We start from the raw sequence: 16,540 nt of genomic DNA on the forward strand, positions 1-16,540 counted from the left end.
TAAAATTCTGAGCAATGTACAGACAAATCTCTAATTTGATAGATAGATACAATTTCCGTTCATTTATGTTATATTCAGATTTTACCATACCGACTATGATAAGAGTGGTGTTTCAGAGTCGGAAGAAAACTAAACGTGAAGGCCTACAATATCGAAAGCTCATAAAATTGATCAACAATAACATTACATTGACCATTGTTTGTTGTGATGTTCTTTGTCTCTTATGCTGCCACTCATCTCCGATATAAGGGATTACTGCTGCATACCGAATATAACAGCCTGCCTGAATATTGATGGGAAATAGCAGGAGAGTTAGATAACTTCCTTCTCTAGTATGTATACCAATTCCTCTGGTTCATACATTTTCTGATACTGCTGGTACGTAACACGCTAGTTCATCATAGTATTCCAGCTATCGATGCCTACTCTGACGCACTACCTGGATTGATCAGTGTGCACAATTAACGGAATAATGGCAGAGGCACATTTATGACCTGGTCTAGAATTACAATTTTGGCCTATTCCAAATTATAGCACCACAGTTCACTAAATAACTTAGAATTCAACCCTGAAATGAGCCATTCCTTATGAAAAGCTTCTGCCTCTTCACTTTTATTAAATTCTACATTCATTTTATTCCAAATTAGCAGCCAAGAGGGGTTTCTTCTCTGGCTTGGAGGAAAAATTTGCCTCCAAGACAGATAGATTCCCTCCCGCCAGTGTGGTGAATTGAGATTTTCCAACTCATCGGGTACTCCTAGGAAATAGGAGAGTAAAAGAGCCTAGTTTTTGGCCCAGGACTCTCCACTCTTTGCCCCCCCTCCCCCCCTCGGAAAATAAAACAGCGTTCACGGCTCATGGCCGTCTGCGGCCTGGTCATTTCAGCTCTGAAACTTTGGACTGTTAGGTCGGCAGCGTACTACTGTTCGTTAAAAGTGAGAAAATGTGTGTTTGTTCATTTGATCGAGTATTTCATATGATAACATTGCTTTAAAATGCGACATTCTTACTGGTGTCATTGTAATGACCTATGTTGATTTCAGTTGGGAAAACCACTAAAGCAGTCTTTCTGAGGATTTAAAAAGGCACATGGAGAGTGAGAGTCTGCCATTGTAATGAAAATTCCCCAACTTGATTGTGACCAATGGTAGGCAAGAGAGCCTAGCATTACAATGAAAATTCCCTTGACATTAAAAAAAAAAAGACGTTTGGTGACTTCCCCGTAACGTTTCTAAGATAACGTTAAGAGCTATGCAATTTAATACAATCTTACAACGTGTACACTACCTAACCTAGAATTCTGTATACAATGTAGAATTCCGTTGTGAAGCACGTGTACATCAGCTAGTTTATTAAATATAGCCACCATCAATTATGATTGATGTATGCATATTAGGATGATCCTTATTTTTCAACTTTTGAATTTCTTCGCATACACCACCTAGTTTCTTTCCTTTCTTTATAAAAATAATTTTAATACCTATTTTGTTGAAATCAAAGAGGAGAAACCCGTGCTGCAAAGGCTGGGAAGTTGAGTCATGTTGGCTTATTCCTGCATACGCATGTGCTCCGGTAATGTTGGAATGTTTATTAACATCATGATGAGTAGTTTAAGAAGCAACAACACATTTGTTTAGTTGGTGAAGTTAACCAGTGGATCAGTGGACATCTAATCAGTAACTTATGTCACTCTTGTTTTATAACATATGCCAGATGAAATTATGCCTTTGCTGGCAAGACCTAATGTTTACACTGCACTATATCTTCTGGTGTGGGCTAGAACAAATTTGTTACTTTCATTCACCTGTCTCAGTCTCATCCTTAGCTTTGACAATATGAAAGTGACCGAGGTATGAGCAATGCTAGTAATGCCATTTCTGATGCAGCCAATCCCTGTTATGAATGGTGTGAAAATATTGCTCATAGGGTCGGTTGGTGCAGGCATTTCAGTGGGCTTGGTAGACTGATATGTAATAGCAACTTCTGGCTCAGTGAAGAAAGCAATGGGAAACTACCTCATTTCTCTAGTATGCCTCTTTAGGGACGCCTGGGTCAACTATGACAGTTGATGGTGTATCTGTTGAGGTCCAAATCAGCCTCCGGATTGAGAACTCAACATACATAAGATGAAACTGACTGTCACTGAAAGTGTTAATTCAGTTGTATGTGAATGTGTAATATTTTGGGAGAAGGCTATGATTCCCAAAATAGCTTTACCAAACTGGACAAAAAAAAAAAAAGGTTTGCATTCAGAATAGTGCAATCTGCAAAAAAAAAAAAAGAAAAAGTGTCATAAAGAACGAGAGTGTAAGTTTGTTGCAAATCTGAATAATATCTTCAATGTTGCCCATGCTAATGCTTTGAATATAATAAAAATAGCAGAGGATAAACTTTCTATCGGGCGAGTTGGCCGTGCGCGTAGAGGCGCGCGGCTGTGAGCTTGCATCCGGGAGATAGTAGGTTCGAATCCCACTATCGGCAGCCCTGAAGATGGTTTTCCGTGGTTTCCCATTTTCACACCAGGCAAATGCTGGGGCTGTACCTTAATTAAGGCCACAGCCGCTTCCTTCCAACTCCTAGGCCTTTCCTATCCCATCGTCGCCATAAGACCTATCTGTGTCGGTGCGACGTAAAGCCCCTAGCAAAAAAAAAAAAAGATAAACTTTCTTTATTACTTCAAAGAGACAGAGGTTATCTTGGAGGTGTTGAATGGAAGTTGGTAGTGAAAGAGGAAATGACAATGATTAGCGTTACAAAAGATGACAAAAAGGAGACGAAGATGAAAATGGTGCTAGTAGTTTACAGTTTCTGGAGATTACTAATGATTCATGTGAAAAATCAACTGAAGTGAGTCATTCTGGTGGTAATCTCATATTTACAGAACCCTCCACCAGATCAGCTTCAATTTTTGGTTGTGATGCAACTGTACATGAAAAGAAGGCAAATTCAAAAAAGGGAAAGAAACATGAATGAAAGTTTTTTGTGGCATCAACACCAATAGCCATTTTAGACAGTTGTCTGTTAAGTCAGAGAGAGATGCTGTGTTCATCCTTTAAGCTACAGTTGAGGCTTTGGACATAATGTTGATGAAATGCCACTTAAACCTTTTTCAATTCAAAGATATCGAGAAAAATTCAGAAACAGACAAAACATATTAAATATTTGTTTAAAGAGAAGAATCCAATTTTTGTGACTGTTCACTGGGACGACAAGCTGCATCGGTGTTAAATGTTAGAACTGAAAGACTACCAATCATCATAACTTATGACAATCAGGAATAATTAATTGGTGTGCCTGCATTACCGAATTCTAGTGGAAAGAACAATCATGGACAGTTTAGAAGAAATTTTGGGTATGGATGAGAAAGTTCAAATTCTATGTTGCAACACCACTACATCCAACAAAGGTTGTTTTAGTGGTGTTGTTATTTTGCTCAAACACTTAACAGGAAGAGATGCTGTTATTCCCTTGCTGTCATCATATGTACAAGCTAGTATTATGGAGTGTGTTTGGAAATGAGTTATTCCAAGTGGCAGTTAGTCCCGATGTAACATTTCTTTTTAATTAGAGAAAAGTGGAATACCATGGAAAAAGCAAATTATGAAGATGGGCATGAACATTTACAGGAGGCTTTCAGCAGTATTGAAATTGAAGAAGCACTTACATTTTTCTAAAAACTACCGGTACTAAAAGAAGAATACTTGAAAACGATTACCATGAAGTCATCGAATTTTGCATCATTTTGGGGGGGGGGGGGGGGGGGGGCACTGAGGACTTGAATCTAAAAGTAAGGCTGTCTGGAGCTTTGCAACAATGCAAGATGGATGGCCAAGGTAATTTATTCATTGAAGATGTTCCTCTTTCGTTCTCAGTTGTCCCCCAGAGTCAGTGAACTGGATAGCCTAAAGAACGCTTGTTTGTTTGTTTGTTTGTTTGTTTGTTTGTTTGTTTGTTTGTTTGTTTATCTGTCTGTTTGCTTTTGTTTGTTTGTTTGTTTGTTTGTTTGTTTGTTTGTTTGTTTGTTTGTTTGTTTGTTTGTTTGTTTGTTTGTTTGTTTGTTTGTTTGTTTGTTTGTTTGTTGTACAAGTATATTCAAAGTGGTGGTTTCTGAGTTTCTGAGTTCATCAGCAATTGGAGTATACAATGACTTGTGCTTGTTGAGTTAAAACAGTATGAAAAAGTAAATGCAAGAGCGTCTTCAAGTGCTGTAAAGAAGTTCTGTCAGAACTTACGGTATCATGCCATTAATCTTCAAAGCTAATAGCTTGTTTTAGGACAACAGGCTGTATGTTGCTAAATGAGCTTAAGTCAAGCTTTTCAACAATTTCATCGGAAGGAGAAGTTGGCTCTCCTGCATGCTAACATGGAAAGAAGGAGAAAGGACCAGCTGTAATAATCACATGACCACATTTCTATTAATTACGTAAACATGTTGAAATTGGATACTCTTTAGTGCAGTTTAGAATTGTAGTGTAGTTATTAGATACGTAGTATCCTCCTTGCATTATTTACTGTTGTATAATTCTTGTATATTCCTTTCGATATTCAGTACTGTTATTAATGGCAGTTTACATTTCTGTTAGTGCATAGTAGTCTAGTTAATATTATTATAAATTATCGTGCTTACTGTATCATTGCATAATATTTGTCTAGTAGGCGTAGGGGTTAAATTCTCTCTTCTGTTAGTGCATAGGTAGGAAAAGAATAATAATCCATCTTAAGTACCAAGTATTTTAGTTCTATTGTTTCATTTAATCTATTATAATTAGGACACACCTAAGTGCAGTTGAGAATTATTGCAGTGAAGATATTACAGTATATTAGACAGTATCTAATCTGTTATATTTGTGTGTATCCTTGTGTACAGTAACCCTTTCGATATGTCAGCATTTAACTAAACAACAGTTTTCATTTCTGTTAAAGCATAGTAGGGTAAAATAATAATCTGTCTACGCATTTAGCTTTGTTGGCATTCCTTGAGTAGTTCTTGGAATTTCAAACTTTCATTGCAATTTTCATTTCTGTTTGTTTGTAGTAATAACCTATTATAATTAGGATATAATCAATCAATCAATCAATCAATCAATCAATCAATCAATCAATCAATCAATCAATCAATCAATCAATCAATCAATCAATCAATCAATCAATCAATCAATCAATCAATCAATCAATCAATCAATCAATCAATCAATCAGTCAATCAATCAATCAATCAATCAAACCGAGCTCGATAGCTGCAGTCGCTTAAGTGCGTTCAGTATTCGGGAGATAGTGGGTTCCAACCCCACTGTCGGCAGCCCTGAAGATTGTTTTCCGTAGTTTCCCATTTTCACACCAGGCAAATACTGCGGCTGTACCTTATTTAAGGCCACGGCCGCTTCTTCTCCACTCCTAGCACTTTCCTGCCTTATCGTCACCATAAGACTGATCTGTGCCTGTGTGACGTAAATTCAATTGCAATCAATCAATCAATCAATCAATCAATCAATCAATCAATCAATCAATCAATCAATCAATCAATCAATCAATCAATCAATCAATGCATGAATGAATGAATTTAGAAATTTATTGAACATCTCCCATAGTAAGTTATTCCAATCCCTAACTCCCCTTCCTACAAATGAATATTTGTCCCAATTTGTCTTCTTGAATTCCAACTTTATCTTCATATTGGATCTTTCCTACTTTTAATGACACCACTCAAACTTATTCGTTTACTAATGTCATTCCATGCCATCTCTCCATCAACAGATCGGAACATACCAGTTACAAACCATAACTCTCATCTTTGTTCCGTATTGAAAACAGCTATCTCATTAAGTTTACAAAAGGAGTATTTTTATTACCCCACCTATTCAATACAATTAATTCCACGGTTATGTGGATGAATAAACATAGAAATTAACTAAATTTAAAGGAACATGTTTTGCCCTTCTTTTATTGGGTATCATCAGCTTTATTTAATCTTAAAACTAGCATTGGTCAGAGGACATTATCACTTATAACTATAAAAATTGAACTGTGATTTCTTAAAAGTAATGACTCTGTGAAATAATTGTTATAAAATAAAGATGTTGAGACATAACATATACAACACATGTTAAAATCACTTTAAACAATTTAAAATGTTTGTCTAAAATGGAAAGAATTTTGTGTCATATTAATTCTAAAAACAACACATGTCCGACACTGAAGTGAATCCTCTTCATAGGAAGTTCGAACATACGCATAGCTTGGGGGTCAGATATCGAACCCAAGACCTCAATTGACAAGAGTGGTATGACTATACACAAAAGCTATGGTTGAATTCTGTTTTTTATGTATAACCACAGGAGCTAAAAAAATACTGGCCGGAAAGAAGGCGAACGATTTAAGATTATCTTATTAAGTTGATTAACCAAAAATTATCGTAAGATAACTAATGCAAGAAGATGTTGATATGTTGGATGAAGTCGCTGCTGAGACGAGTATATCAGAGTATTTGCCAGGTTTGTTTAACAGTCTCATGAAAGTGTGGTCCCTCTAGAAGATGTAGAACACCGTGGAAAAGAATGTGGTTACATTGTTCGCCGTAAACTATGTCCGTCTTAATGCATCAGCAGCGTTGGTCTGTCTGGAGTTCCTACTCCTCGTGTTGTATCGATGCGGTAGAGGTGGTGGGGAAAGTTTAAAGTGATTTTAACATGTGTTGTATATGTTATGTCTCAACATCTTTATTTTATAACAACTATTCCACAGTGTCATTACTTTTAAGAAATCACAGTTCAATTTTTATAATTATAAGTGATAATGTCCTCTGACCAATGCTTATTTTAAGATTAAATAAGGCTGATGATGTCCAATAAAAGGAGGGCGAAACATGTTCCTTTAAATTTAGTAATTTCTATGTTTATTTAACCACATAACCATGGAATTAATTGTATTGAATAGGTGAGGTAAAAAAAATACTCCTTTTGTAAACTTAGTGAAACATACAAGTTAATCGAGCAACTCATCTTCTTTCTCCCAAGTCTTCCCAGCCCAAACTTTGAAAATTTTTTGTAACACTACTCTTTTGTCAGAAATCACCTAGAACAAATTGAGCTGCTTTTCTTAGGATTTTTTTCCAGTTCTTGAATCATGCAATCCTGGTGAGGGTCCCATACACTGGAACAATATCTATTGGAGTCTTACCAGAGACTTGTTTGCCCCCTCCCTACATCTGAATGCAGTTTAAAATGATTGTAGTGTAGTTATTTTATTATAAATTAGCGTGCTTATTTTATTATTGTGAAATATTTGTTTAGTAGAAGAAATATCTCTCTAGAAACTTTGCTGTTACTAGAATTCTATTGTTGTAATTAGGATACGCTTAACTGCAGTTTAAAATTATGAAATTCTATTGTATTCCATTTTGATATTCAGTATCCTAATAGCAGTTTTCATTCTGTTAGGGCATTGTACTATAAAACTATAATAATATAATATGACTAAGTAGTATTGTAGTGTAGATAGCATATTAATTACCTTATTGTTGTGTGATCTTTGTGTACTATGCTAGACAATATTTATTTCTCTCTTTGGATTATTTTTTTTAACAGAGTAAGTTAATATTTGCTTTTTCATTATTCCATAAAGAATGGCTAAGGAATGCAGGTGTAGAAACTGTGGGTGTGGCCAGGCATTAAGGAGTATGAAGGAGGAGTTGGAAAGTTTGCGGGAGATAATTAGGATTCATTCAAAGGACAGGAAGGAAGGTAGGCCTCCCTCAAACAATGTACAGGATATGGTACATGGGAAGGTAAGGGAGGTATTGTAGAAGACAGGTGGTCTAATGTTTTAAGGGGAAGGAAATTGCAGGCTAAAGGCTCTATTAAGGAGCAGAATTCAGGACATGTGTCGGTAAGAAATCGGTATGAGTCACTGTAGGTAGAACAACAGAGGGAAGATGAGGTGGAACAGGAGACTGTTGCTGAGGAACATGGAAGTAGGAGGAAAGGAAAAGGTAGGAAAGGGAAATGTAGATTAGAGGATAGGAAAAGAAAGCTGGAACAGGGTAATGGGAGGGATGAAAGGGAGGACGAAGTAGCTTCTGCAGCCGTCAGGAAAGATAAGAGAGACTAGGAGGGGAAGGGCTCAAATGAGATGGGTGCACTTCTTACCACTACTGACGACACCACCAGTGAAGCCACATGAATATGTACGTGAAGCAATGGAGCAAATATATGAACGATAAATTGACAATCGAACTGACAGTCAAACATATCAGAAGATCCTCCATTAGGAATCTCTCATCAACAATAAGTAACAGATAGTTGCCATGTTGAGACCAAATTAACAAATGACAAAGATAACTCCAATGTATTGCAAACCAAAAAAGGCAGGTGTGAAGAGCTCCAAAGATGATGATTGTTTATACATTAAGATCATGCTGTAGCTGAAATTAGTACACACACAACTTAATCATGGATACTCACTCTGGTCAGAGGGAATTTCATTGTTAGACATGTAGGGAAAGTGTATGGAAGAAAGGGAAGCAGGGTAAAGTGTTATCCAGGAATTAGGTTAAGGCAGATGTTGAGGAAAGCAGAGGAGAAGGAGGAGGGAAAGGAGAAGTTCACGTTGGTACCAGTGACATAAGGCAAGCAGGTATAAGTACCAACATAGTTGAGGATGTGTGGGATCTGGTAAATGCAGCATGGATGAAGTGGAGATTGTTATCAGTGGAATAGACTACTGTGTAGGAGGGATACTGACTGGAAAGTGATCAGGAATTTAAATGAGATGGATTGAGTATATGAGAGTAAGATTTCTTGATGCTAATGGGTGGGTAGGAGATGTGGAACTGCGCTCAGATGGCCTTCAGTTGAACTGCAGTGGCCCGTATAAGTTAGGAAGTTTGCTTTGAAGGGTTTTAGGGAAGTACAATCAGGGAAACGGGGTGGACTAGGGAGCGGTGATAAGGGTACAGGGATCTGGATGTCAAGTAGGGATGACAGATAAATGTTAGTGTTGAACTGTAGAAATATTGTAAAGAAAGTAATAGAATTAAGTACCATAAGATGGTCTATGACCCATTGAGGTGACTTTGGCCCAAATTACATAAAAAGTTTCAAATTTTAATTTCCCTAAGATTTGTTAAAGTATCAGCAAGTGTTTTACCAGAGTCCCCATATAATAATTTCAGATAATAATATAGGTAATTTTACAGGTATCCCCTGCCTGTCGTAAGAGGCGACTAAAAGGTGCCTCTGAACTCGAGAATGTGAGTTGGCGACCACGGAGCCCTCAGCTAAGTTCTGCCATTTCTTCCATGTACTTGTACCAGGTACCTCATTTTTTCTATCCTATCTGATCTCTGTTGGTCAACTCTTGTTTCTTACCGATCCCGATGGTATTAGAGCATTCAAGGACTAGGGAGTCTTTCATCACCACGCCATTTGAGGCCTTTGTGTTTTCTTTGGCCCATATCTTCATTTTTCAAAGTGTTGGATCCCTTCCATTTTTCCCTCCGCTTAATGTCAATAGCAGATGGTTATCCAGATGTACTTCCTCTTAAAACAATAATCACCACCACCACCACTTTGTACTATTTATCTGCATGGGTTATCTATAAACTAGTTGGAATAGCTAAGAACATCACTTATTTGTGCAGAGTATTTTTGCCTCAAAACCCAAAGTATTACCTCATGAATGGATAACAACAGTTAGCAAATAATTGAATGTACTCAACTCAAGAGGCATTCATTGTTTGTCAACATGCTGAAGTAACCTTTTGGTAACCTAGTACCGGTAACTACTTTCTTAATAAAGGAAATGTTGAAGGCAATTTACTACAACTTCCTTTATGTACTTTAATTTCAATATTTCATGTAATCATAATAGAACAGAAGTACCGGTATCGAATAGATATCTATGTTGCATAAATGAGATTACATATTCCGACAGATGATATTAATAAAAAACAAAGACCAGGTTGTATGGAAGTAAAAGAGCAAAGAGCTTGCATGATTCAAACTCCTCCTCGGAAAGGTAGTCGTACATCTGCGCACACTGAGGGCAGTAAGAAGTACAAGCAGCCTACTTGCTAAATTCAAAAAGGTTTTTAAGAGAGTGAAGTATGAAAGTGTACAAATGCTTCATTTTTGTAAACACAGGATTCAATATGACATCATATAGCAAAAGTTTCCTCATACTGGTAATTAATTTGCTTTGTATATATCTAATATTTTGATTTGTTTATTAGTTTTAAGGGCTTCATATTTGACATGAGAAATAAAATATTATAGCTTATAATTATGATTTCTTAGGTCTATGTATATTTTCATCTTGTTATTGCAAACGTCTCTTGGGCCACAAAGTGCGATGAAGACAGGCACATATATCTGCAACTTCATTCCTTTACATTTTACTTCTATTTTTCTTTTCTTTTCCCCCCCTCCATTTATTTGTACAAAGTAAACGTGCATGTATAAAGTTAATATACCGGTAGTTCAGGCTGAGCTCGAATTACTATTTTTTCCTCATTTGTTTCACTCTCTGTGGTTGGTAATACTACTGTAATGAACACCAAAGCAACAATCTTCCCCCTCCTCTGTCCAACTTCCGCGTAAAGCGAGCGCCCAACAAAACTTGCACGTATTATAGGTACTTTATATAACGACTGCTCACCTGATAGAACTTCACGACAGCTATTGTCACTAGTCCCAGGATCATACAGGTGATAGAAGCTGCTAGTCCCTTGACGCTGGTCGGGAATAGTTCTCCTAGCATGGCTAAAGGAAGAGGACCAAGTCCTAGAGTGTAGGCAATAAGATAAAAGACGATGGCAGATACTGGCAGCCAGTCAAGGTGAGACAAATCCACTTGTGACTCTGTTTTGAGGTAAAAGAAAACACCCTCGACCACTAGAGCTATCACTGTCCCAATGCCAGACACCAGTAACATGGGTCGTCGACCTGCTGTATCTACAATGGTTGAGGAAACCATACTCAGCACTACCTGGACAGCCCCTGTGATCATCACTGACACTTGGGGCCTGAGATCTGTATTACTTTCTTCGAAGATTGTAGTGGAATAGGCGAGGATCGCGTTGATGCCACTCAAGTTTTGGAACAAGATTAGTCCAACAACAATAATTAATGCTTTGCGATTTGCGCTGTCACATAGTAAGTCTTTGAAGCTGCCTTGTTCCGTTCTACTCTGTTCCACGAATTTCTCTATGTAATCGAGCTCTTCTTTAATGAACTCAGGGTCATTGACACATCGTAATCGCATCAAAGATCTTTCGGCGTCTGTCCGTCTGCCCTTCAGAATATAGTAGTAAGGTGATTCAGGCATCCAGATGAATGTCAGGAGAAAAAGGACAGGGAATAGAGCTGATGTAATACTGAGCCACATAGACGACACGTAGGGCCCTACACAATACTCAAACAATACTCCAAGGTTCATCATGAGCTGGTAGACGGTGCCTAGAGCGCCTCTGATGCGGTCTTCGGCTATCTCTCCCAGGTACATGGGTCCCACGGTGAAAGTGATACCCAGCCCCAGGCCTGCGAACAGCCTGGCGGCGTACAGCATCCATACTGACTGCGCTAAGGCGACCAGTAACCAGGAAAGCAAGAAGGGAAGACTAGCACTCAGCAGGGCAGTCTTGCGCCCTACCTTATTCACTAGGTACCCTGCTGGTATTGGCGTCAATATGGACGCAATTGGCATACAGGATACAATCCAGGACCCTTCGTCGGATGTGATGTAGAACTCTGTCTCTTCACTCTGCAACCTCGCGATGGTCGGCGATGGCCATCCCATGAACGTGCCGCATGTAAAGAACGCCAGCGTCGCTGAAACAGCGAAGGTGAAAATTGATTACTGATTATATACGTGCCCCATGTATCTTTCAGCATTCAGTCTGCAAGCATGTGATTAATTTTAATAGAGGATGGTTGCCTAGTTGTACTTCCGCTTAAAACAATATTCACCACCACTACTACCACTCTGCAGGCATCCAGAGATCTAACTGGTGTGGCTTCAGTACCGGCTCAGGACGATCTGAGGATCTCGAATGGGATATACTCAGATTCAGGTGAATCAGTTGAGAACAGACGATGAGTTTGTTTAAATCCCATTCTCTGTCACCCAAAAACTGCTAGGGCCCGGAAGTTGAGGAAAAATCCTTTTCTTCTCAATTGTCTGAAGATGAGGTCCAACATACTTTGTGTTCATTCTAGGTCGTTGTAGGCCAGAAAATGGTGAGTTTTATTTGTCCTTTTTAGCCTTTTTTATTTAGGTCATAACGGCTTCTTTGCAACTTCACCTTGTTTCAACTACACTTGTACTGCTTGTTCTCAATTCAAATCATCATTAGTTCATCCATAACCTCTTAAACATCTTTTCCCTAGTAGGAGAGAAAATGAAACAAAAATGAAGTGAAATGAAATGAAAAAATAAACTAATGCTTGAAAAATCAGGGGTGTCAAATTATGTACAAGATAAGTGAAATATTGAAAGGAGCAAATTTTGATGTGAGTGTTTTTGAAGAGGAACATCTCATTTGCTTCAAGTATGAACCCTAACATGGGTTGATGTGGAGAGAAGTTTCTCGATGTTTCATAACGTGCCGTCTGAAAACCGATAATACTTTATGCCTAAGAACCTGGAGATGACTGTTGTGATATACTGCCAAGCCAGCTGAGGTAAGGTTTCTGAATTCCAATTTCTGTAACCCTAGTGTGATTAAGCCAAATATGACTACAGTGTTATACTAATTTCAATTTCTTTCTCCAGGATCTCCATTGCAGGTTCACTGAATTCATTCTAGATGAATTCATTCTAAATTCAGCAAGTACTTTTTTTAACAAACACAGAATTTTTTTTAATTATGTTAATCTAAAAATATATAATGTCTGAAAGAAGGAGTATTTCACGCACATAGTTTTGCACTGTTATGTCGCATATCACCAGAATTATGCATTTTAAAACATCATATTCCTTCATTAAATATGTGATTATAACTAAAACCAGGAATGAATTTGGGTCACATTTTTACGTCCTTTTCGCCAGTTGTTAGGTATTTTTCTGGATATTTTTAGGTCTTTTTAACAGGTCATTTTTAGGCAATGTATAGGTCTTCAACTTCCGAGCTCTACGTATGTCGGGATGGTAAGTTATTCAACACCTAAGGCTACGTCCTTCCCAATTTTAGTTCCATTTCATTACAAATACACATAGCAGCACAAACATCATAGCAACTCGGTCATCGGACAGGGTCTATTATTGTTGTTGTTTGAGTCATCAGTCCATAGACTGGTTTGATGCAGCTCTCCATGCCACCCTAGTCTGTGCTAACCTTTTCATTTCTAAATAACTATTGCGTCCTACATCTGCTCTAATCTGCTTGTCCTATTCATCTCTTGGTCTACCCCTACCATTTTTATCGCCTACACTTCCTTCAAAAACCAACTGAACAAGAACTGGGTGTCTGAAGATGTATCCTATTATTCTATCTCTTCTTTTCATCAAATTTAGCCAGATTGATCTCCTTTCACCAATTCCATTCAGTATCTCCTCATTCATGATTCGATCTATCCATCTTACCTTCGGCATTCTTCTGTAACACCACATTTCAAAAGCTTCTATTCTCTTTTTTTTCTGAGCTAGTTATCATCCATGTTTCACTTCCATACAATGCCACGCTCCAGATTAAAGTCTTCAGAAACATCTTCCTAATTCCTATATCAATGTTTGAAGTGAACAAATTTATTTTCTTAAGAAAGGTCTTCCTTGCTTGTGCTAGCCTGCATTTTATGTCCTCCTTACTTCTGCCATCGTTGGTCATTATACTACCCAAGTGACAATATTCATCTACTTCCTTTAAGACTTCATTTCCTAATATAATATTACCTGCATCACCTGCCTTCATTCGACTGCACTCCATTACTTTTGTTTTGGACTTATTTATTTTCATCTTATACGCCTCACCCAAGACTTCGTCCATACCATTCAACAACTTCTCGAGATCTTCTGCAATCTCAGATAAAATAGCAATTTCATCGACAAATCTCAAGGTTTTGATTTTCTCTCCTTGGATTGTGATTCCCTTCCCAAATTCCTCTTTCATTTCCTTTACTGCCTGTTCTATACAAACATTGAAAAGGAGGGGGGACAAACTGCACACTTTCCTCACTCCTTTCTGGATTACTGCTTCTTTTCAAAGGCCTTGATTCTTATCACTGAAGACTGATTTTTATACAGATTGTAGATAATTCTTCATTCTTGGTATCTGACCCCAATCACTTTCAGAATTTCAAATAGCTTGGTCCAATCAACATTATCGAATGCCTTTTCTAGAGCTATGAACGCCATGTACGTTGGCTTGTCCATCTTAATTCGATCCTCTAAGATCAGACATTAAGTCAGGAATGCTTCATGTGTTCCTACATTTCTTCTGAAGCCAAATTGATTTTCTCCCAATTCAGCTTCAGCTTGTCTTTCCATTCTTCTGTAAATAATATGTGTTAAAATTTTGCAGGCATGAAATACTAAACTAATGGTGCAGTCGTTTTCACACTTTTCAGCACCGGTTTTCTTGGGAATAGGTATAACAACATTCTGCCAAAAATTGGATGGCACTTCTCCTGTCTCATGCATCTAAATGGAATAACCCTGCCATGCTGGTTTCTCCTAAGGCAGTCAGTAATTCAGAGGGAATATCATCAATTCCAGGTGCCTTGTTCCTATTTAGGTCTCTCACAGTTCTGTCAAACTCTGACCTCAAAATTGGGTCTCCCATTTCATCAGCATCAACAGCCTCTTCTTGTTCCAGAACCAAATACTGTATACCTTCTTTACCTTGATACAACTCTTGGATATGTTCCTGCCATCTTTCTGCTTTGTCTTCTTTCCCTAGTAGTGGCTTTCCATCTGAGTTCTTAATATTAGATTTTCTTTCTTCAAAGGTTTCCTTGATTTTCCTGCATGCAGCATCTACCTTTCCTAGGACCATAAAATCTTTAACATCCTTGCACTTCTCCTTCAGCCATTCTTCCTTAGCTGTCTTGCACTTTCTAACCACTTCATTCTTTAATCGCTTGTATTCTTTTCTGCCCTCTTCATTTGTTGCATTTTCGTATTTTTGTTGATCGTCAATCAGGTCTAATATCTCCTGAGTTATCTACTGATTCTTAGTTGATCTTTCCTTCCTTCCTAACATTTCTTCAGCAACCCTACTGACCTCATTTTTCATAACTGTCCATTCTTCCTCTATTGTGTTTTCTTCAGCCTTTTCATTCAGTCCTTGTGCAACATGCTCCTTGAAACAATCCCTCACACTCTTTTCTTTCAACTTGTCTAAATCCCATCTCCTTGCATTCCTTCCTTTCTTCAATTTCTTCAACTTTAGATGGCATTTCATGACAAACAAGTTGTGGTCAGAGTCCATGTCTGTTCCTGGAAAGTTTTGCAATCCAACACCTGGTTTCCGAATCTCTGCTTAATAATAATGAAGTCTATTCGATACCTTCTAGTGTCTCCGGGTCTCATCCATGTATACAGCCTTTGTCTGTGGTGTTTGAACCAAGTATTAGCAAGGACTAAATTATGATCAGTGCAGAATTCAACCAGCCGACTTCCTCTTTCATTCCTTTGTTCCAGTTCAAATTTTCTACTGTATTACCTTCTCTTCCTTGGCTTACCACTGCATTCCAGTCTCCCATCAGAATTAGATTCTCGTCACTTTTTACATATTGTATTAAATCTTCTATCTCTTCATATATTCTTTCGAATTCCTCACCATCCACTGAACTAGTAGGCATATAGACCTGCACGATTGTGGTGGGCATTGGTTTGGTGTCTATCTTGACAACAATAATTCTTTCACTATGCTGGTCGTAGTAGCTAACCCGCTGCCCTATTTATTCATTATTAAACCAACTCCTGCATTTCCCCTGTTTGAATCTGTGTTGATAATTCTGTAGTCACCTGACCAAAAATCCTGTTCTTCCTGCCAACGTACTTCAGTTATACCAACTACATCTAACTTTAGTCTATCCATCTCCCTTTTCAGATTCTCTCACCTACCACAAAGATTTTGACTTGCAAAATGTCAGTATCCATCTTCCTGATGATTGCCCCCTCACGTGTAGTACCACCCGGAGATCCGAATGGGGAACTATTTTACCTCCGGAATATTTTACTTGGGAGGAAGCCATCGTCAGTACCATACATCATTCATACAGAGGGAGCTGCATGTCCTCGGGAGTTAGTTACGGTTGTAGTTTCCCGTTGCTTTCAGCCGTGTAGCAGTATCCATATAGCTAAGCCATGTTGAGTATTATTACAAGGTCATATCAAACATTTAGACTGCCGCCCATGCAACTTCCGAAAGGCTGCTACTCCCCTTTCGATGAACCATTCGTTAGTCTGATCTCTCAACAGATTCTCATTCGATATGGTGCACCAGCTTCTCGGCTATCTGCTTCATTGGGAGGCGCAAGCCTCCCCACCGTGGCAAGGTCACATGGTTCGCAAGGGAGGGGTCTATTATTATTAATTTTTTTTGC

At 38.2% G+C, this 16,540-nt stretch overlaps 1 protein-coding gene across 2 annotated transcripts in view; it reads right to left on the reverse strand.

Moving 5' to 3' along the window:
- LOC136866742 (facilitated trehalose transporter Tret1) overlaps positions 1-16,540 on the reverse strand; it is a 140,262-nt gene that overhangs the window by 64,524 nt on the left and 59,198 nt on the right. For both annotated transcript variants that reach the window (XM_067143869.2, XM_067143853.2), the window contains exon 3: positions 10,653-11,824. In XM_067143869.2, the coding sequence (XP_066999970.2) occupies positions 10,653-11,824 (1,172 nt within the window). The remainder of the gene's footprint in view (positions 1-10,652; positions 11,825-16,540) is intronic.

This window comes from Anabrus simplex, chromosome 1 (genome assembly GCF_040414725.1).
Source record: "Anabrus simplex isolate iqAnaSimp1 chromosome 1, ASM4041472v1, whole genome shotgun sequence".
In the NCBI taxonomy this organism is placed as follows: Eukaryota; Metazoa; Arthropoda; class Insecta; order Orthoptera; family Tettigoniidae; genus Anabrus; species Anabrus simplex.